We start from the raw sequence: 22,437 nt of genomic DNA, 5'->3' as shown, positions 1-22,437 counted from the left end.
ATTATCCCTTCCTCCCTTCCTTCCTTCCTTCCTTCCTTCCTTCCTTCCTTCCTTCTTTCCCTCCTCCCTCCCTCCCTCCCTCCCTTCCACATTCCTTCTTTGCTTCCATCTTTCCCTCCTTCCTTTCTCCCTCCCTTCCTTTCTTCTTTCCTTCCAGCCATCCATTATTTTGTTCCTCCATTCATTCGCAGATTCATTCATTCAACAGGTGTCTTTGATGCTGTAGGTGCCATACAGAAGATTCTGGTGAACAAGCTTCCTGACCTTAAATAACTGATAACATAGATGAGGAAAACAGGCAATGAAAATTCTGGGTGCTAACTGCCAGAATACAGTAATTTGAGGATGCTGTGAGAGCTGAGTGGAGGAGTATCTGACTCAGATTTAGTGGGGTGGTGTGGTTGGCAAAGCTTCTGAGAGGAAGTGACACCTAGGTTGAGGCCTGAAGGATGAGAAAGGGTGACTGAGGTGAAGGTCAGAGCAAGGTGGTCTTATGATGAAGAGGTACCACAAGGGAAGAGAGTATTCCAGATAAAAGGGAGAAAGAACATGTGCAGGACCTGTGAGATCTATTCCTCAATGCTGCAGATGTATAGCCCTATACAATCACAATTCAAATTTGATCAGAAGGACCTCTGCTGCTCTAAGTGAATTTATATGTCAGAGTGTAATATTACTAACAAGTTAATCCTTTGTGATAATAATTCTCAAAAGAATTAAAAAGTCTTTTTAAACTTTTTTCTCCCAAACAGCCTCATGAGCATTATAATTCTAAAGTGGCTAAAACTGACCACTGTGAGGACAAATTATTCACCTGAAGCTGGCAGGTGATATTTAGAAGCCCAACATCATAAGGTGTAGGCTGAGCCAAACTGCTGTCATCACCAGAAACCTCCATCGGAAGGCCACTGTACTAAAAAGAGGTCTACTTTGGGAAGACTTAAAATGTGCTAGTCACCATGTCGAATCATGTCATCTCACCAAATCCTCACTGTGACCCTTGAGCTAAGTCTGCCATATAATTCCCATTTTGCAGATGAGCTAAGTGAAGTCTAGAAATTCAGAGTCAACTTTTCAGAGCCACACATTGAATAGAATTTTGCTTACAACATGTTGTTTCTAGGGTGTAAACAAAATGAGATGTGGATGTGTGGATACCGCATTTTTCTCTTGTCCAATTATTTTGCCCTATATCTGAAAGTCTGGGCTCTACTCTCATGGTATCAAGAAGGCATCCTGATGCCCCTTGCCCCTGAACAACCAATGGGCCTCACAATGAACAGGGCAAGTCCACTGAGGGGCTCCAACATCATCAAGACTCACCCGGTGACATGGCTTAAAGTCTGATAGCCAACTAGATCAAGAATCTCCTTTTTAGAAGGGGTAGGTATTATAACCCAGTAAAGGGAATACACTTGGATAGCAACTCTCCAGTAAGAGGCGTGGCAAGTCACTGAGAGGAAAATAAAATAATTCACTTTAGGTATATGTTGGCATGGGATTAGTGAAGATAATGATTCAGCGTGTAGGTGTCAGAGGACAAGCTTCTAGGCTTCCAATTCCAGCCATACTACCTAAGCCCCAAGTTGCCCCTATTAAATGAGGATAAAAATATAAATTCTACATCAGAGAGTTATGGAAAGGGATTAAAAGAAGTACTTCATGTGAAAATACTCAACATAGTGCCTGGTTTGTAGCTTAGTAAACAACAAGCTTTATTATTTTTATTATCATCAGTATTAGGGCCATTGTACTATACAAGTCTAGGGGATGCTCCTCACATTGTAGCTGATAAAAAAGGCACCCCTCAAAGTTGTGCAGTGTACAACCTGTGTGGTTGTACAGAACATCCCTGATGACCACGCCATGGTGAGGGTGCAGAAACTGTGCTTCTCTAGGCAGATGCCTGGATTATTTCTCAAAAAGAGGATGGTGCCATATCCCACAGACCTAGCAGGAAATACACCTTGCCAACAAACTGGTGGGTTTTAGTAGTTCACATAGGGGACTATTAAAAGGGGAAGCAAAAGGCAAAGTGCACACTCAAGCAAACAAGAGTTCTGAGGTGGTGACCAAGGACTGCTAAGAAAGAAGGGGTATCCTGTAATGGGGGGCTCCTACACATCCCATTCAGTGGGCTGAGAGGCTGCCCCTGTGGCACACTCTCTGACCTCAGGTCAAGACGACACTAGGTGTGGGAGAAAAGTGGAAACCTGTGCCTGCATCAGTGGATATCAGGTAAAACGGTAGCTGAATGAATGGATGTGAGACGAGGTGGGAGCAAGAAAGGAGGTGAGGGCTGTGATTTAGGGGAGCCCGAAGGGTGCTGTCTTACCAAGTGACCACCCAACTTACTGTTGAACAAGCGCGCTTTTGATCATAAAAGTAGGAACAATTAATAATTACACGAGGACTACCCCAGGCAAACAGGAGGCGTGGCCACCCTTTTCCTGATTTGATCAATTAAGGTAATTGCCCAGTTACTGTCATCCTTCACTCTCATTCTTGCTGCTGCAGAGACCTTCTGAGCAGGCTGTCAGCAGGCCTTGCATATATGGGAAACATGAAAACTTTTGGTGAGGTTTCTCCCCACCTCCAGCTGCCCTGGGCATCACTTTGCCAATGACAGGCCTCCTATAGGACACCATAGGAATATCATAGGAGATACTCCTATGATATAGAGTATCTTTATATCTCTATATCTGATATAGAGGCCCAGGCCAGGCTGTCTCCTGAGGCCTTGTATTCTTCCACAGAGTTTAACAGCAATATTTGAGTAAGGTTTTAAAAAAATCCATCTGTACGACACATGCAAAGAAGTAAATTTTAGGCATATTTTGCATGATCAGAGAAGAATTTCTTCAGTGCACATGTGGCAAGGTTTTTCTATTCTTTGGGATGCAAAAGGAATTGTAAACAGAGTCTGCATTTTCATGATTGTCTCTAGCATTTTCAAAAACTGGCTAAAGCACGAACAGTCAGCTTAGACTCATTTCTGAACACTCTCTTACTTTCTGCTCCTTGGAGCAGGGTCGGGTTTAGCATGACACAAAGAGGGAGATGGAGAGAGTAGGCCATGGTAGGTCTGAAACAAAGAGAATCAAGAGGTCATACTGAGGGGGAGAGAGAGACAGATGAGGGAGTCTCCTCTTCCTTCTATATCTGACATTGCCAATCCCCAAACCGTAATTGGTAATAGATAACACTATTATCTCCAGTTTTCTCAGAACAACTCTGCAAAGTTATTTTATCCCCATTCTACAGATGGATAATCCAAGGCTCAGAGAAATCAAAAATCCTTGCTCCAAGTCCCTTGGCTAATGTGTGGCAGCGCTGGGATATGAACCAAGTCTGTAGAATTTTATGATCTCTAGGGTTCCAAATAACTCATGTGGTTCAAGAGCTGTAAATCTGAAATGTAACTGCTTTAGGAATTCCTCCCTGCCACTGTCTGGTGGGAATATAAAAGTAAAGAAGGAAAACAGCAAAAAGACTGAGTAGATGGAGAGGGTGAGTTTCCCAAAGAAAAGAAATTACTGCAAATAATGGAAGTAATCCATGAGGAAGCGAGGGAAGGGGAAGACAGGGATGGGTGGCTGAATCTCAATGGGCTAAAGAATGCAGTTCTAGTATTTCATACTGGTTTAACAGAACAAACTTAGCATCAAGTCTTGCTTCTTCTACTTGCTAGGTGCTAGGTATATGACACTTGGGCAAATGACATAGACTTTCTGAACCTCAGTTTTTTCACCTGCAAAATGGGATGATGATAATAATAATACTCACCTTGTCTGGTGGTTAAAAAGATTAAGTGAAGCAATGAACAAAAAGTATCCAGCACAGTGCCAGGGGTACAGTCTAACTGTTCTCCAAACCATACCCTTTCTTTGTGTTCTGAAAAGCTCTTCGTGGTGGGGGATTTCCTGTCTTATCTCTCATTATCTCTGCACCTCAAATGGCATGCATTTTGTTTTTTATGTAAACATCAGTGGATGTGGTTTTGCTTTCTAATTCTTCCCCACCTTTTCTACAATTTAATCTTCTGTTCTGGAAACAGAGGTTACCTCCTACAAAACTTCCCTGGCTGAACTCTTCCCCATGGACACAATGTTTTCTTTAACCAAACATTAACTTGAAGCCAGGGAAAAAGCAAGTCTTGTCCACTTCTGCATGGACCATCAACGGAGCAGTTTCTTCAGATACTATTCCTTTTTTTTTTTTTTTTTTTAATGTTAGAAATCTTTCACTAATTAATCAAGGTTTCACATGAATGCCCATCTTCTACCCGACAGCCGAAGTCATAGAAAGAGGAAAAATACAGAGTGGGTTCTACCTAAAGTTTGCCCTGTGGCTATTTAAACAAATACAGAATGACCAAATCTGGACAAAAATGACATATTTAAAATATTCCTTCTATCTCCCCCTCCTTCTGTGAAAGATATCTGAATGCATCTGGCCCATGGCCTGTTACTTTTTTTTTTTTTTTTGAGGCGGCCAGACTTGGAACACTCAGGAACGCAGACAGACATTGCTTAAAAACAAGTTCTCCCACCCTTGTTGGAGCGAACGCGGGAGTCTAACATTGAACCTTTTGGGAAAGAGCCAGCATTGTAACTGTGCTCGATGACTTCTCTGGCTTTATAGGGAACAGATATGATGATAGCAAGGGGCACACATGTGAAATGCCTGGCAGGTGCCCCTTCGTGGCTCTACTTACTTCTTGCCATTCCTCTGCCCTCCAAGTGTAGAGGGGACACCGTGGGCCTTGGCAGTCACGTTCCGACTCCGGTCTGGTGTACGGGTTGCACTCGGTCTCTCTGGCTATTTTATGTGTTCCGATCTGACAGCCCACATGCCTCTGCTGCACGCCTCGGCCACAGGACACAGAGCACTAAGAAGACAGAGGAGGTAAGTGGGAGCTTCGGCTCATTTATTTTTGGGGGGGCGGGGGGTGTCGAGGGTCACAGAGGAGGGGAATGCACTCCTAATCCAATGACTTTCATAGCTATCACATCGCTTTCTAATTTGCAATGAAAGGAATCCCAGATCATGTCTTAAACTGGGAAACTGACTGCTTATCTTATCCATGCTGGAGAGTGAGGAAGGTGCTCAAGTTTGGAGGAATCCCTCAAGTTAATGAAATTCTTGAAGGATTGAAGAGGTTGATAGAAATCATTATGAAGCATTTAGCACAACCTAGAAATAGTGCTGCCATGAGAAATGAAAACTTGAAATGATTTCTATCCTGGAGGATTTGAGATTCATGAAAACTGGAGAGACAGTGTTGTACAAGAAGAATTTCTTGGCAGATTAAAAATATAACCCAAGGAGAGTAAACCACTGAAGATTTTAGGACCTTATAAGTAGAATTATTTTCTTCAGTCTCTTCCTTTCCTTGCTCCTATTCATGGAGATAAGGGAATATTTTTTTAACCACAGAATTCACTAAAGAATTTGTGTCTATTTACAACCTCAGATGAATATATGAAGAATAAAAGCTGACAGGAAAAACCATTTCCTCGGGCTTAATGTTTTCAGCCCTTGAAAAATATTGTTAATCATGTTGAAACATTTTGTTGACCAAGTTGCAAAACACCATATTAAATCTGCAATTAACTTTCCTCTAAATTAATTTTTTAATAGTTTCCTCATTGCTGGGTTTCATAATCTCACTTATGGCCAGGCCAAGAATTATTGTCTTGATTAAGGTTTTGACAGCCAGAAACTAAAGGCAACATTTGGAAAGAATGGCATATTATTACACTTAGCTATTAAAAATTAGTTCCAAATTCTGTGATAGCTCCGTCCCCATTTATTGGTCTGGTGTTGAGAAAACAAGCTTAACATACATTAAAGCCATATTTCTAGGAGGAAGTCTTCTTAAAGAATAGAATCATGCTCTTTCAAACTTGAAAAACTTATTTTCCAATTAACCTGTAGCATCATTCAACTTTCTCCGAGGCTATTAATGGAAATTTTCTATCAAGAATCACACCCAAATGGATTCTGCTGAATGTTAATTTTCTCTCCATTTCAGATTTTAAGAAAACAGGTAATTATATTTAGAAGGTAACTTGGGAAAGCATATTGTTTCAGATAAATCTATGCCAGAGAGGAGAACCATATGTTCACACCAAAGCTAGCTGAACAGAAGAAAATATTTTGGATCAACGTAGCTACTATTGTTTGGGTTCAATTGTATTAATTGGATTGAATGAGTATGTGACCCACAAGAAACCAGACTTTTAAAGTCATTATGTCCTGGGTGTAATGGGAGGGTTCCCGAACACAAGTGATAACCCTATCTATAGAGAATGGCCATTTAATGCTTATTAGAGCTACATGAATAATATTTCCTATTGATTACATTGGAAAAGAATGTACTGTAACATGGTAGAGTTACCCCATAAATGACAGAAATGTTCAAACATTATCATCATCAATAAACAACAAGCAAAAAGTCTTTTTTGACTATTTCAATTTGAGGTCTTAAATATAAAAGAGCACATTTCTGGAACAATATATCCAAATAGAAATACTGAAAGAATATTGTAAACAAATTTGAGTTTGGCATAGGGCTTAAATATATGCAGAATCCCATAATGTTTTAACAACCTAAAGAAAAATGAAAACATATTTAAAGACTTTTAGAATGTATAAGACTATTCAGGCTACTAGATAAATCAAACCTCTTTTTGATGCTATTGTAATTGAAAAAATTACTTATGGTTCAATGAAGGCACGGTACTAAGAGCCATAAGTATCCAACATTTAAAAAATCACTTCCTACAGTGTTTGATAATTTTTCAAAAGACAAATTAAGACACAGGAAGGTTCAATTATACAATATGTCATTCTGGCTTCTGATTTTCATGATGTCAAAGCCAGCTTTGAAATACCACATTCAAAAGTTTCTACATGACTTAAGTGCTCACAGCAAGGTACAAGCCTGCCTTTCTGAATAACGCATTCACAGTAATCTTTGCTCAAAATGAGGTGCACTCCATCGGAGTTAGTTTTCTGTGTTCCACTTTTCTTCCTGTGCTGTCTCAAGGGAGGCAACAGTTTGCATACAGAGCCAGCCAGGCTTGCTTGGAATTCTGAGAGATTTGTGCAGGCACCCCCATGAATAAAACAGCATCAGAAAGACCTCTGTGTGACCCTGGAGGCAGTGATGGTGGTGGTATGTGTGTGTGTGTGTGTAAATCCAAGTTTTCTTGTTCTGTTCAGTACACCTTTTAGTTTGTTTGCAGATGAAAATGAACTCTGAAGGGCCTCTATTAATGTGCTCCCTCCACAGCCATCATCCCACCACCACAGTCTATTCGTGCAGGTTTGAAAGTAGATGTTTTTCGTTCTGAACTACTGAGCTGGGAGCTATGTTTCATCTCCCTCTACTCCCCACTGTGCAATGCTAGTATGCAGAACTCACCAACTTAAAAGGGGAACTTGATGCTTATTTCCATAGAGAGAAAGAATCTCCATGGAACTTTTGATGTTTAGGGAATCATAATACATACTTGAAAACCTAGAAAGAGTTTTAAAGTACTTTCTTCCAGGATTACTGCTGAAATTATGGTGATGACATTAAAGCAGCGATTAGTTTGAAAAATAACTATATAAACCAACTTTTATAAGCAATAATAATAACAATAATACAAACTTTTACTAAGCATTTACTATATGCTAGGCTTTCTATACTAGCATACAGTATATGCTAGTATACTGAGGTTTCTCAATTAAATAATTCTTTTTTTGTGTGGGGGTTGTCCTGTGCATTGTAGAAAGTTTAGCAGCATCCCTGGTTTGTACCCACCAGATGCTAGTTGCATTCCTCCTCATTCCCCCCAAAGTTGTGACAAACAAAACTGTCTCTAGACAGTCCCAAATGTCCCGTGGGGTACAAAATCACCCCCAGTTCAAAGCTTAGCTCTAGGCTAAGCATTTTACATAAAATACCTCTGATACTTCCCAATAAACCTTTTAGGCAGATACTCCATAAACAAATAAAACAAAAAACAGAGATAATCACCCTAACTCAAGTGAAAACAAAACCAAAAACACAAAGTAAAATTTGTCTTAGACAAGGTAGCATAGCTACTGTGAATGTGCATTTGTGATCCCAGTTTTTAAATTGGTGCTAATATGATGCAGTCTTTTATACTAGGTCAGTGAGGGTGTGGGTGAGAGGCCTGTCTTCAGACAATTCAATATCAATGCTCATGCGTCAAATAAAAACAAAATAAATGAAAAGCACAAAATACTAAAGCAACTCTGGTTCTCCTCACTGACCACATGCATATGGCTTCCTTAATTTCTCAAATAACACAAGCCACACATTTGCCACATTTCTCTATTAAACACTTGAAGGACACTTCAGAATGATACCACAACCCAGCTGCTCTAACTGTAATTATAAGAAAAGTCTTAATCAAGAATGGATGGTATGGTATATTCCTAATGTAATTCGCCAGTTTCTATTTCAGCATTAGCACTGAAGATCTTTTAAAACTTAATGCTTCATTGAATGTAAGACAACACTGATTGCAAGACACATCATTATATTTTGTAGCACTAAGAAAGATAACAAGGGCTGTTAAGGAAATCATGACATTCCATAGTTTGTGAAGCCCATCCTGACCACAAATGTGTTGAACTGTGAAAACGACCTGCGTCTCAGGACTGATGAATGACTTCATTGAATGAACTCATAAGTGATGAATGTGTTGGTGTGTTACTTTCATTATAATCTGATAATTTATTCTTTTTATTTTTGATCTTTATTTTAAAAACTCTATAGAGATAGTATACGTTAAAAAAGTTTTACTGTGAAACGCTTTTGCATTATGGGAATATAGAGTCTTCACATTTGTCAGTCTGAATCAAGAACTTGATGCTAATTTTTGTCTTAAAAATTCATAGGCATTCCTTAGCTCTTGATTAAAAATATCCAAACAAATTAAATGTAACCTTTTCAGAGAGAGAAAAACCCTTTGAGGCCCTAGTAAGGATAATTCCGCCCCCTTCAAGAAAAGCTGATTTTCTTTACAAATTCAAGATTCAGAAGACACAGAAATGAAATATCCACTTTAAATCTCAAAACATCAATACTGGGGGAGAGACTGTAAGGATTACCATGGCTATCATAGTTTCTATCCCAATATTCTATGTATCATATTATCATCAGACCTTTGGATGTGATGAGAAATTAAACCAGTTATTTTTCCTACCTTGAAGACAGGATGACTAGGCTGTAACTACTGGCAGAAAACAGAAAGGCCAGATATAAAATCTTCTAAATATTGCTGCAAGTGGACAATCATTACTCTTGCTTAATATCACAGCCTTAGGGATATTCTTGTTTACCACTGGATCATTAGGAAGCCAATAATCCTTAATCATGCAGACCGTCTTTCTCCATTAACCACTGGGTCTGATTATTTTCAGGTACACTTCTAAATTACCCAAATTGAATTTTACCCATGCAGTACTTTGTCTTGCCTGCTTTTATAATTCATTTCTACAAATCAAATCAGGACATTATAAGGCTGGCCACAGACCATTATATAACTGTGTTTACTTGCATTTTCTACAAAGGTGACTTGATTTTTCCAAGCAATCATTTTGAACAGGTGCAGTTTTTTCTGGGGAGGCATTCTGATAATCCTATTACCTTATGTTGGCAAAAACCCCCAGGGTTTAAACCTAATCATTTCAGCTTTGTAAGCAATTTTAGGCTTCCCATCAAGATCACACGATGCTGGATTAAAACTCACTCTGTGTTTACCAATAAAGACCAAAATATTCTTTTAATTATCCTTTGTGAATATTGGCTTTTAACATGAGCATCACTTACGTGCTCTGAACTTAATATTCAGAGGTAAATACAAATAGATAAGTAGAGGCCAAGGAACATACAAAAGTAACAGATCATGAAAGTCCACAAGAGGACACGCTAATTAGCATGGTATCTTAAGTAATGCTAGCTGCGAGCTTTTACGTGAATCAAATAGCTCCAAAAAATAAAAGGGATGGAAGTTAACAGATGACAAGGATCACTTAGAAAAACATTAAGAAGGATGATTGGTATGAAATACTGCCTTGAATATGCTCCCTGAAGGAAGGCAGAGGAGGAACTAGCTCTGGCTGGGTACAGATTTATTTTCTTATTGTTAAATTAAAACAAACAAAACTCCCGTGTTTCATTACGATCAAGGCCTTGAGAGGGATGAGGCCACTGTCCTGGGGATTGATGATGGAAGATATGGAGGGCACTGATGCCAGATCAGGGCACTGAAAATACATTCAGGTTTCTGAAGGAATTTTCCATTAGTCATATTGAAATGGAGGATTCTCAAATCCTCCCCATGTTAATGTAGCTATGACCAAAGCTATTTTGGGGCCTTAAGAATCAAGATTCTAGGCTCTGGAAGAATCCATTCTAGAGCCTGCCAACCTTGAACCTAGATTCCCATCGATTATCTGGAGTCATCTGAATGATTCTCCACTGCATGGAAGCACCAGAAATACAGTAAAACCTCATTGATTCAGATTAGTGGAGAGAAGGAGCAGCATTAAATACAGAATATTTTAAAAGAAATTGAGCCTTATTACTTTTAAGTTAGCACCTTCAACCAAACTAAGAAAATGTGCAAGTGTAGAGTTACCAGATCTATTCTAAAGATTTGATATGAATGGCTTTAGTTCACATATCCAGTGTTTATAGATTAAACAGAAGCTTCTAAAGTTCCTGTTTCAAGTTCAACAGGGAAACTCACACCCAGTTCCTGACTAGCTTATGAAATGTTTAGAATTAGTGGAGTCTAACTGTAATCAGTGTCTTGGGCACTCACCCCCTTCTCCATCCCATACACACATCACACTTGCCCAAATAAAATATTACTCTTGAAAGCCTACTAGATTCAAGACCCCTGCAAAGCACGGGGCATTCATGATTGCATTAAGTCGTCATAAGAGCCAGGTGTAGTAGGCTCAGGAAAACTAAATTACCCAAGGTCATATAGCTGGAAAATAATAGAGAACTCTCCCTCCTGTCCTTCACCTTTTGTAAATAAGCAAACGGGCAGAGGTATTTTCTAATACTTTCTGTTGATAGCCCTTTCTTCAAGAACCACCAAGGTAAACCAAGACTCAATTTCTGCCAGGTGACCATAGTCAGCTTCAGTGCAGTCTGAATTAGTAGTTTTCTATGTGGTGATAATGCAATGCCATCAGTGAAGTATTAAAGGACTGCTCTGTGCTCCATCTGACTCCTATTTCCACTTAGAATTCACCCTCACAGCCACCCCTAATTATAGGTATCATCCAAAGCTCCAGAGGCTGAAGCCCAATGTCACACAGCTAGTAAGTATCCTGACTATCTAGGTAATGATTCTCCCCTCCCAGTCCCCGAGCTCCCCTCAGTAAAACCAAAACCGTGCATAGAAACACAAGTGAACACACTGGTGTCAGCCACGTGGCCAAAAGTAAGGAAGCAGTCAGTAGAGGAGAAGCATTGCTCACCTGACTCCAAGCGCCAGCTTTCCATTTGGGGCATCTTCCTCCTCGGCACTTTCTGTGCCCATGTGGCTTAGCCAGGTGTTTACAGTAATCACTTTCTAAATGGCTTCCATCTTTTGCCATGCAGTAAACATTTCGTTGTTTATGCCCTCGACCACAAGAGACAGAACACTGCAATATAAAGCAATGGCAAGGTTGTTGTTGTTTTTTAATCACATGGAGTTTGAGAAAAAACCTGCGTTGTGAGATGTTAAGAGAATGCCTAACAAGAGTTACCATTCCCCTCTTTTACAGCGCCAGTTTGGATAATATCTCAAGGCTCAATAGGGAAGGAAGGTGGCATTGAAAAAAAAATGTCCATAGCATTACAGCAGCAATCCTGTGTGGCATTTTGGCTCACTCAAGAGTGTGGGTAAATCCTGATCATTGGAGCCAAAAATAAAGCTCATGAACCTGAAATTACCATGAAATTCTGATTTTAAGAAGTCCTACTATGAAATAGTGAGATATTTCTTCAACAAAATGCCTTGTGATTCACTGATTGGGATAAAGGTGCATTTCCAAAACACAACTATGTTCAATTTCTTCATTAAATGATTTAAGAATAAAACTCTTCAACCGTTTTCCAGAAGATAAGCTCTCATTTTCCCAGTCCATTGGGAAGAGGTGAAAAAGGCATGTTAGAAACTGAAAGGTAAGCTAGCAGGTAAGTCTGTGCCAATTTTGGGAGGGAGGCATTACCTTTCAACTTTGATCTGCAGATTCACTGGACTGTTTTAAATGTGACCTTGTCTGACCACATCTGAGAAACTTGACTTTGATTTCAGATTAGGTTTCTCAGAAAGGTTTAGGAATCAAAGTGCCCATGGAGTCGGGACAAAAATTTGATATGACAGCTTTTTGTAAAACAGGCAAGAGGCCGGCCCCAGTGAGTGTGCTGAGATATGCAATGTCCATTGCCTCATTAGTGATTACAGAAGTCATTACCACTCGGATCATAAGCTGCTGGCTCAGGTTTTCAAGACACATTATTTCCCAATATAATGGTCTTGCTTTTTAGAGGGAAATGAGTTTAAGAATGAAGAACAAAATGTGAAAATGCAATGAAAACAGATTTTAAGTGTCACTTCCTTCCATTCAATATTTCTTATTTCCCCCACTAACTTTGTGATTTTGTTAAATTACCAACATGCCCTTTTATGCCTAATAAATAGCACCATGTGAAACATGTAGCCTCACATTAATTCAGCCACTATTACCAAGCATGCTCACAGTTATCCATTCATAAATGTACCAGACATGTTTTTCTAGTAAACACAAACCACTATAAAATTTTCAATAGTTGCTCATAGAGAAATGTAAAGTATGCATATTAATACATTTGGCTTTAATTTTTTTAACTTTAGGAGGTAAAAATATTGCTGTTTTCATTTGGGCTCTAATTTTAAGAATATTATGATTTGGAGTAGTCATTCTGAAAATCTTAATAGAGTACACAGGATGGAAGGAAGGCACCCAACTTGAAATATCTATACCAAAACAAAAATATTGATCATTCAGCCTATAGTGTTTGATCTATATAAAGACTTTGCGATATAATTCTAAAAGGCTTTTAGAATGAAGTTCCTAGAAGTATCTCCACAAACTCTAAAGGTGGACTGATGACTTGCACACAGATAATCCCTATTAATAGTGACCAATTTTAATATTTTAAAATGTTTCTCCAAAAAGAAAATAATATAAGGGTTCAATTGAATTCGGAATGAATTCATTTATTTATGCGACAAACATTTATAGAGCACCTACTATGTTCCAGAAATTATGCAAAGTACTAGAAATACAGGGATAAACAAAACTGACAAGTCCCTACCTTCATGGAGCTTACAGACCAGTGAGGGAAACTGATATCACTTAAGTGATGACAAAAATAAATATATGGTTATTCATTGAGATAAGTACTAGGAAACAAACAGGCTGGAGTGGTTGGAAGAGGGCTCACTGAGGGGCTTCCTGGGGTCAGGCAGCAAAGCTATGAACTACAATTATGAGTTTGGATTTTATTCTGCACAAGATGAAAGATCACTGAAGAGTTTCAAGTCAGAGTAAGACATGGTCTGATTTTTGTTTCAAAACATTTACTTTGTTGAGTAGAGCCCAAATGGGAATACAGTGTGAGTGGAAATGAGAAACTGACTCAGGAATGCTTGGATAGGGGAAGTTGGTGGATTTAAGATGTATTTTTTTTTTTTTTTGAAGTAGAAATGATGGATCTACTCTAGGGTGGAGAGGAAAGGGCAGTATCAGGGATAACCTTCAGGTTTCTGGTTTGGGCCACTGGGTAGACAGTGATAACACTTACAGAGATGGGGGAAAACTGGGAGATACAGCATTGGGAATCAAAGATACATTTATTTCTAGGAAATGAGTTAAACTTAAAGGATATAGAATTATGGGTGATAAAATTTGCTTGACTAGGGTAAAGAAACGAACATGGGTGACCTTAACACAAGTCTATCTGTAGGGATACTCATTTCAATATACAAATAGTCCAAACAAGCTGTCTCTTAATATATAAGGGAAAAGAGAGTTGTTAGAAATATTAATTTAGCAATCTACTGTGGTCATCAGAAGGTACAGCCTAAAAGTTGGCAACAATCTGTAGAAGAATAATTGGAAAAGGTACAACTCTCTCACATTTATGAGCCAGGCATTACCCTAAGACTTTATATGCATCATCTAATTTAATCATCCCAATAATCCAGTGAAACTCAGTAATAGAGGTAGGTACTATTAGTGGAGACCATTGGTGTTTTCAGAATGGCATAACTGCAATGCTTTATATAGTGCTTCCCACATGACTTCAACACAAATCAATACATTTCTGTTGGAAACAATAACAGCACAATGAAAAATAGTTAAATTATCACCAAACTTACTGATAAAAATTTATCTGAGGTATAACTGACATCTATTGCTCATGGAATGAAGATGAATGAAGTAGTTTCTACATACAATGCCTTATCTTTTTACTGTCTGGACTAGCTGCAACCTACCCATTCCAGTGTTTTGTTTTTGTTTTTAAATTTGGGGACTTGACTGGAATTGACTTGGAAAAAACAATGAAGCACTTGCCACACATATTATTTGCCTAATATTGTTAAGATCTAAAGGCAATTAGGAAATTCTCAAGGTATCTAATCTGATAGCAAACACTCTTCTTTTAATGCTTTCTAACTTACCAATGAAGAAAAGCAGCTGCTCATGGAAATGTTCAAATCTAACAGGTTTATTAATGGGTCTACTATGCTTTGATAGAGGGGCTGTCATTTTGATCATCAAATAAACACAAGTTTCAGCTCTTACATTCTGAGGGACATTTCCATCTGATCATTTCCAGTCCTTTCTCAGGCACTGACTTTTACATCACCATGTGTCACTGAGACATAATGGTCAAATTTAGTGCGTCACCTAGTACATGCTGTTTATTGGTTACACATCTGACAAGTTCTTGCTCTAGGGAATATTTAGTTCCTCAAATTCACAGCCAAAAAGCCTCCTACTTTGCCAATAGGACTCTCACTTTTTTTTCTTGGGAAACAACCCAACTTTGTGTAACAGAATGATTTTCCTCGCAACTTTGAGCAAGACTCCCAGACAATGTAATCTCCGCTTGTTACTTAGCAGTACCAAGGTCAGCATCTCAAGTGCTTGGGTATTCAGGCTTTTGTTTCTGTGAGGTGGTTTGAAGGGGATGTTGAAATGTGGCATTTTGTTCAGATGTTGTGATAAAACTTTTCACTAATTAAGGTCTAAGTGCTTGAAATCCTTGCATTTCAATTTATCTGGTGGAAAGGAAACTTAAGACATGGGCCATCTGTTCTTAACCTCTATCGAGGGCTCTCTCTCAAGCAGTAGCACTGGATATGGTGCAGACGAATTTGGGTTTGGTGTGCTGTCTCTGGTTTTAGGGGTGCCCCACATTGGTCCTTTCACCTATACCGAGGAACATGGTTTCTTAGTTATTGAGAAGCCAGAAAACAGCCCTGGTGCGTCTACCTGAATGAGAAGGGCTGGATAACTAAAGAGAATGGGATCCCTGGGGTTGCCAAGGCTGCCAAGAACCTGGACATCCAAAAGAAGATGGATTTCTACACAGAGCTGCTAAAGATACCATAAGGAACCAAGAAGGAATAAGAAGGGGAAGGTAGAGGTCAGAGATGTACACAGGATCTGGCCAGAAGGAGGCTTCTGGGTGGGGGTGGAAGATGCTGGGGCTTAGAAAAAGCAGGGGCAGCCGGGTGCAGTGGCTCACGCCTGTAATCCCAGCACTTTGGGAGGCTGAGGCAGGTGGATCACAAGGTCAAGAGATCAGGACCATCCTAGCCAACATGGTGAAACCCTTTCTCTACTAAAAATACAAAAATTAGCTGGGCATGGTGGCATGCACCTGTAGTTTTATCTACTCAGGAGGCTGAGGAAGGAGAATCGCTTGAAACTGGGAGGTGGAGGTTGCAGTGAGCCGAGATCCTCCACTGCACTCCAGCCTGGTGACAGTGTGAGCGAGACTCCATCTAAAAAAAAAAAAAAAAAAGGAAAAGAAAAAAGAAAAAGCAAGGGCTTAGAAAAACCACTAGAAGGCGATTGAATGAGGACCAGGACTGCCTGAGTTATGGCAGATGCCCGCTATGCAAGGACTAATGGATGGGCCAGGGGGACAGCCCTAGCACAGTGTCTGGGCACAGTTCTATGTATCTAGGTGATTCCCATCTCCAATTGTTCTTTATCGATGAGAAAATCTGTATACATGAAATATGAAATGGGGGTACTGACCAACTAGTCCATATTTCCAACCACAGGACTGGCTGACAGCAGGTGAGAAATAACAAGCACTGAAAGGCCAAGAGAAATGTCATATACTAGAACCTATTACCAAGTTGTCAAGGCTCTTCTGATCTACGGATTTTTGACAACAGATGGCTAACCATCACTCAGATAGGTGTTTTGAGACAGGAGACTGAATTACTATTCAAGGTCTTTCCTTTGTGAGTCTACAGACTATGAGAGTAACATTTAAATCACTTCATTTAAAAAATGTTCAGTTGTATCTTTTCGTACAACAACAAGCTCTTCTTGATTCTACTCTCATTTTAACTTTAACAAAACATAAAATCACAGCTCATCTGGAAAGTATGTCATCAGAAAGGATGCAACGCGTATGCCCAAGGTTCAGGACTGCCTTTGCCAATTATAGTGACAAATGAAGTGAATACTGCCTGGGCGTCACACTGTTGGAGGAAGCAAAGGAGATGCCAGCCTGTACCTATTGTTCCACTGAAGAAAGACCATGAGCACAAGGATATAGATTTAGTGATCTAAGTTTCAAACGTTGCTCAGTGGAAGGCCTGGAAAACCATGTGGGGCTTACCACATGGAAAAAAGATAGTAGCTGCAACTCACATATGTTTACTTGCTGCTTTCCACACTGTAGTCAGTCAGCAAATATTTATGGAAATGAACGAACATATGAAAGCTATAGCCATCACAGAGGTGTACTATAAAGCAAAAGTCATGTTTTTGTAAAGGTCGGAAAGAAAGAACCACCTGGAATCCGACTCACGGTGCTAACGCCGAACTCATTTGGCACAAGTTATTTAGATTCAAAAAGGCCACCCCAAGGGCACTCTCTTTCAGTTTGAGCAGAACTCCTGAAAATCATACTAGCTACCTTTCATTGTGTTCTTATTAAGTGCAGGATACTGGGCTAAAGAACATTGACTTCTCTCATTTAATTCCAGCAGCAGTCTGGTGGCTCAGGCGCTATTAGGATTTTTTTTATATCGATAAGGAGACTGAGGGTCAAAGAGGTGATGTCACTTGCCCAGGGTCACAGCACCAGGAAGGAGGAGAGTTAGGCTTTAAATACAGCATGGGCTGGTCACTCTGGTTCATGACTTTAATCCCAGAATTTTGGGAGGCAGAGGTGGGAGGATCACTTGAACTCAGGAGTTTGAGACCAGCCTGGGCAATATGACAAGACCCCATCTCTACAGAAAACAAAAAACAAAAAACAAAAAACAAAAAAAAAAAAGAGAAAGAAAAATTAGCTGGGCATCGTGCATGGCTATTGTTCCAACTGCTTGGGTGACTGAGGTAGGAACATTGATTTAGCCTAGGAGTTTGGGGTTAGTGAGCTATGACTGTGCTACTGCACTCCAACCTGGTTGACAGGGCAAGAAACACACACACACACACACACACACACACACACACACACACACACACACCCCAACCACTTTAATCCTTAAGCTACACTGGAAAAATGGCCTGGTTAAGACAACCAGTTGCTCACCTCTACTTACACCCATGGCAACAACAGAAAGCAAGGACCTCAAGAAATGTATCTTAAGACTATTTTAGAGTTGCCTGATTCCTCAGTCTCCCAGGAAGAGAGTAGCTATGCAATGTTAATAGTTCTGACTTTAATACCTTTTCTCACAACACCTTTAGTGCCTGTGAAGAAAGACACTACAAAAAGCAAACATACAATCCCATAAATAAAGGGCCACATTTCCCCTTGGCTGAAGTGACACTACTTTTCTCTTGGCCATTTTTCAGGGTTTATTAACTCTTTGAGGCCTGCCAGATGCCACATAGTAAATTACTGTTTCCATTGACGGGTGAATGCTCTTTACATGGTCAAGAAGCAAAGGCTGCAGGTTGTAAATTTTGGCCCCCTGGCAATTCACCAAGGAAAAATCTCTCAAATGTTCAATCTGCAGGGCATCTCAAAGATTATCCTGTCCATCTATTTATTTTACAAATTCAAGACTAGAGAAAAGGAGACACGTTGTGCTCAAGGTCACACAGCAGGGAAGGAGAAAATGCAGGCTGAAGAAGCTTCTGTCCCTAGTACAGAACGCTATTTGGTTTCAGTTGCAATGGAGGCCTGGGGCTAGGTTCTGGTACTGTTCAAAAACCAGAGCTAACCACGCACTCTGATTCTTTCTCATTCCCAAGCAAGAGTGTAACAACCTCTTGCTCCAAAGCAACCAGTGAAGAGCAAATTCCAAGTGGTGGCTGTGCTTGGGTGCTGCCAACACAGGAAATGGCAGCTGGGGTGGTGGGGAGGGTGCATGTCTTCATTTTGCTCTAAAATGTTGCAAAGGTTTGAGAGTCAGACAGACCTGGGCCGCAATCCTACCTGTCATTTTACCAAGGTGCCACTAGGGGCAAGTGACTTCACCTCTCTCAGCTCAGATTTGTTCTCTGTAAGATGGAAGAATAGTAGTATCTGTACCCAATGTCATTGTGCTACAATTAAATGAGATAATGCACGCAAAGCTCTTTGTGTTTCAGCCAGACGGCATAAAAATGGTACATTTTTTTTGGCATCATCACTACTATTATTTCTATTCAGTGGACTCTTAGAATATCTCTTAACACCAAGTTTAAAAGGTGAGTTTTTAAAAAAATATGTGTTAACTAATGGAGTCTAACATTCTAACAGAGGCATGGATAGGTAAAGGTAGGACTTTGGCAAGATCTCATCCCCGTAAATGGGCAAAGTGCTTTTCTCTCCAAAGGTCCCAGAGAAATAAATACACAGAGCAGTCATACATGTTGAAGATTCCTTCCATGGTGCCCCTTTCTCTCTTAGAGACTATTACTTATCAATATTGTCTCTTCTCACCAGAGTAAGGAGAAGAAAGATGCTATATCTGAATGCCACATCCCTTTTCTCCTCCATCATTCCCTGCTTACACTTATTTTTTCTCAAGAACTCCTGCGTTTCTCCCTTGTCTTTTGTTATGCCATTTCTTTAAATGTCCTGAGTCACAGAAGCAGCGTCAATGATAACCATTACGGAATCCACAGTCACTCACTTCCCTGCCACGCCCTGCTCTGCTGTGAGAGTTGTCACAGTCCTTTGTCAAAAAACGTATCTCCTTATTGGCAATGAACCCACTTAGGGGAGGTTTTACAGGCTTCTCACAAAACGAGAATGGCTCTGAACAGTGGCAGCGACAACCAAAATATTGAGGAAGAAGGGAGAGAAAGCTTTACCAGGAAACAAGGGCTGTGACTTCAGGGCGTAAAGCCAGTGTTGACAAGGCCTGCCTGATGGCTGTTTATGTCTGGGACCACCCTGGCACTTATTACCATGAAAAGGAGCTGAGAGCGCCTGAGATTGGCAGGGAACACCAAGGAAGAAAGCGGATGTGGGAGTCACGGTCATCCCAGCCAGATGGGGCATTAGGCCATCCTCCCGTCCCCACTGCCCCCCAACACTCCAGCCTTTGCAATGCTACAAAGGTCTAAGAAAAGGAACCAAGATTCACATGTCAACTCTTGGAGCACAGTCGAAGGCTGCTGTCAATATGAGAACCAAGTAGGTGGCCCTGCATATGCTTTGTAAGGGAGATGGCAGGGCCAGGCAAATAAAGGGAGACAGCGAGGGGCTCACACCTTCTACTCCCACCCCATCACCCCCAGGAATATGGGGGATAGGGCTCTCCAGTTCCCCAGCTTTTGATCTCACAATGTAACAACTTCATATTAGAAGGGAAAATAAATTTCAACATTAAATATAGCAGTATATGAAATTAGTTATGCAAGCTATGAAACCCAAGTTAGGGCTCTTTTTGTTGTGCAAGAGTGGAAATATTTTACAGTTGGTTTCCCCATCAAGAAAGGAACAAAAACCAAGGAAATCCACAAATGTAGCACCTGGCGAATTCTATCGTGGCTATATCCAGGGATACCCTGGAGAACTGAAGACAATAATCACCAGGCAGTGTTACCCCACATGGGGGTAACAGGGCTCCATTACCCAGTTGATTCCTCATTCCCAAACACATTGCCTGTTTTTGTAGGACTTCTTTTCCTTTTTAAGGTTTACTACACTGCCCTGCAAATGATTATTTGTAACCTGACATCAGCAGAATAATGATGTTCACATTTTTCAGGAAAGAGGTGAAGATAATACAAGGACCCACTCTGTGCCTGCCATGGGATTATTTATGAAAGCCGTCTGGAAGACAGGGAGGGCAGTGGGTGAGAGATTTGTTCCAGAGGTGAGTGAAGTTGTGTCTGATTAAGTAATTGGTGGGAAAGCTATGACTGGTAGAAAGAGTGACCAAAGTTTCTTGGTACTCTCAAGGTGGACTGTGATTGAAGGCCTGGACTGGAGAGTTCAAGGCTACCTGGAGATGTCGGTCTGCTAGGAGATGACAGTGCTGGGGCAGACCCACTTGACATGACTTATGCTACTGTCAAAAGCAGTCAGGGGACAGAGCTGGAAAGCTTCAGCCACCCTCTGAAATGCTTCTGTAGAGAAGCGGTCCATGTACCTAACCAATGTCTGCCCCCTGGATCTTGTCCTCATCCCAAAGAACTATTTATGTGTCAACAAGTCATTTAAAAGACACCGGGGACACAGTTCATTCCATTGCTTCCTCCAGTCTTGCTTTCTCTGACTGTCTAGCTCTTCCTATGTTAGCTCGATGTGAAAGGAACATCTTTACAGGCCAGCATGTCAGGTAGACTATCCTGAAAATTTTATAACATTTTTTTGGGGAGCAGCTTATGTAATTAATTTACTTGTGGGTGGATATTAATGCCAACTGCAGAACTAAGATGTGCACATGTGTCTGAGCCTGTATCCAGAGAAATGTATCTCAGCAGCAGGGATAAAGGTCATTTTAACCATTATCGAATTAGATGCTCATCCTCCAATTTAGCATTGCTCTATCGGGAGTTTGGATAGCACACAGTCACTCTCAATATGCATTATTCAAATCCTTTGTGGCTTTTCTTGTCTCCTTTTCCTGCCTTCCTTTTGGTTAAAAAAAAAAAAAAAAAAAAAAAGGCTCAAAAGTACCACTATGAAAGGATGGGATGAGAAGAAATAACCAGAGAAAATGTAAATGGCTCACAACACGGAAGACTTGGCATTTTCAAAGGCTAAAATTATGTTCGATGGTTTTCTGCAAATTCAAATGACTACTACACTACTCTGAGATGTATTCAGATGGAAATCGAAAGATCGAGGCAGAAGGGTGTAGTAGCTATGAACACAGTGTTAGGACAGTCAGACCTGGTCTGACTGGAGATATCTTTTTTTATTATTTTTTGCAAGATACTTAACCACTGCAAGCATCTATATTCAATTCTGTTTAACAGAGATATGAAATGATGATGCCTACACATCTCAAACTTAACATGTTCAAAATGGAAGTCCTGATCTTCCTCCACAAATCTGTTCTTCCTGTAGAACAGAACACAAATCTGTTCTTCCCCATTTTAACTGGTGGCAACTCCATCCTTTCACCTGTCCAGTCCATAAAACTTGGGAGTCATTTTGACCCCTTTCTGACTCTTGCACCCCATAGTCAAACTCTCAGCTAATCCTTTGACACTATCTCAAAAATTCTTCTGAATCCTACCACTTCTTACCACTTCCCTTGTGACCACTGTCATCTGAGCAATGCTTTCTCTCATCTGAGTTACTACAATGGTCTTACCACTTCCATCTGTGTTCCTCCTGTACCCTCTGCTAAATTCAGAAGCCAGAGTCAACCTTTAAAAGCAAATTCATGTTCCTACTTAGTGCCTCCACCCACCCTTTCACTGCCAGTCCCGTCCTATCTCACTCAAAGTGAAAACAAAAACTTCTTCCAATAGGCTAACCCTCCTTCCTCTCCTTGCCCAACAGTCTGCCTTCATGTTCGTCTCCCTCAGTTTTATCTGTAATTTTCTATCCTATCATTCACACCCTCTCTTCTAGCCACACTAGTTTCTTTGCTATCACTAAGAGATGCCTGGTGTATTCTTGCTTTCAGGCCTTAACCTGTAATACTCTCCCAGATACTCACATGGCTTGCTTTTGTATTTTCCCCTATCTTTGCTCAAATGTCA

General features: G+C 40.3%; 1 protein-coding gene and 1 long non-coding RNA gene across 7 annotated transcripts in view; one reads left to right on the top strand and one right to left on the bottom strand.

Annotated features, from left to right (window-relative positions):
* Positions 1 to 22,437, bottom strand: part of ADAMTS9 (ADAM metallopeptidase with thrombospondin type 1 motif 9) — a 174,601-nt gene that overhangs the window by 42,171 nt on the left and 109,993 nt on the right. For all 3 annotated transcript variants that reach the window (XM_009200388.3, XM_003894219.5, XM_003894220.5), the window contains 2 exons: positions 11,524 to 11,691; positions 4,718 to 4,891 (listed from right to left, as the gene is read on the bottom strand). In XM_009200388.3, the coding sequence (XP_009198652.1) occupies positions 4,718 to 4,891; positions 11,524 to 11,691 (342 nt within the window). The remainder of the gene's footprint in view (positions 1 to 4,717; positions 4,892 to 11,523; positions 11,692 to 22,437) is intronic.
* The window catches only part of LOC103882005, a 28,869-nt gene continuing 11,207 nt past the window's right edge, over positions 4,776 to 22,437 (top strand). The window contains exons 1-4 of one of the 4 annotated variants that reach the window (XR_001899746.3): positions 4,872 to 4,908; positions 8,573 to 8,729; positions 11,815 to 12,226; positions 20,487 to 20,594. This is a non-coding gene — a long non-coding RNA (uncharacterized LOC103882005). Of the gene's footprint in view, positions 4,909 to 4,977; positions 8,730 to 11,814; positions 12,227 to 20,486; positions 20,595 to 22,437 lie in introns of those variants that run through there. The other 3 variants (XR_643667.3, XR_002519959.2, XR_002519956.2) reach the window with 3 other exon arrangements.

Source organism: Papio anubis, chromosome 2, assembly GCF_008728515.1.
Source record: "Papio anubis isolate 15944 chromosome 2, Panubis1.0, whole genome shotgun sequence".
Lineage (NCBI taxonomy): Eukaryota > Metazoa > Chordata > Mammalia > Primates > Cercopithecidae > Papio > Papio anubis.
Note: the sequence above shows the minus strand (reverse complement) of the source record. Positions and strands in the feature narration are given on the sequence as shown.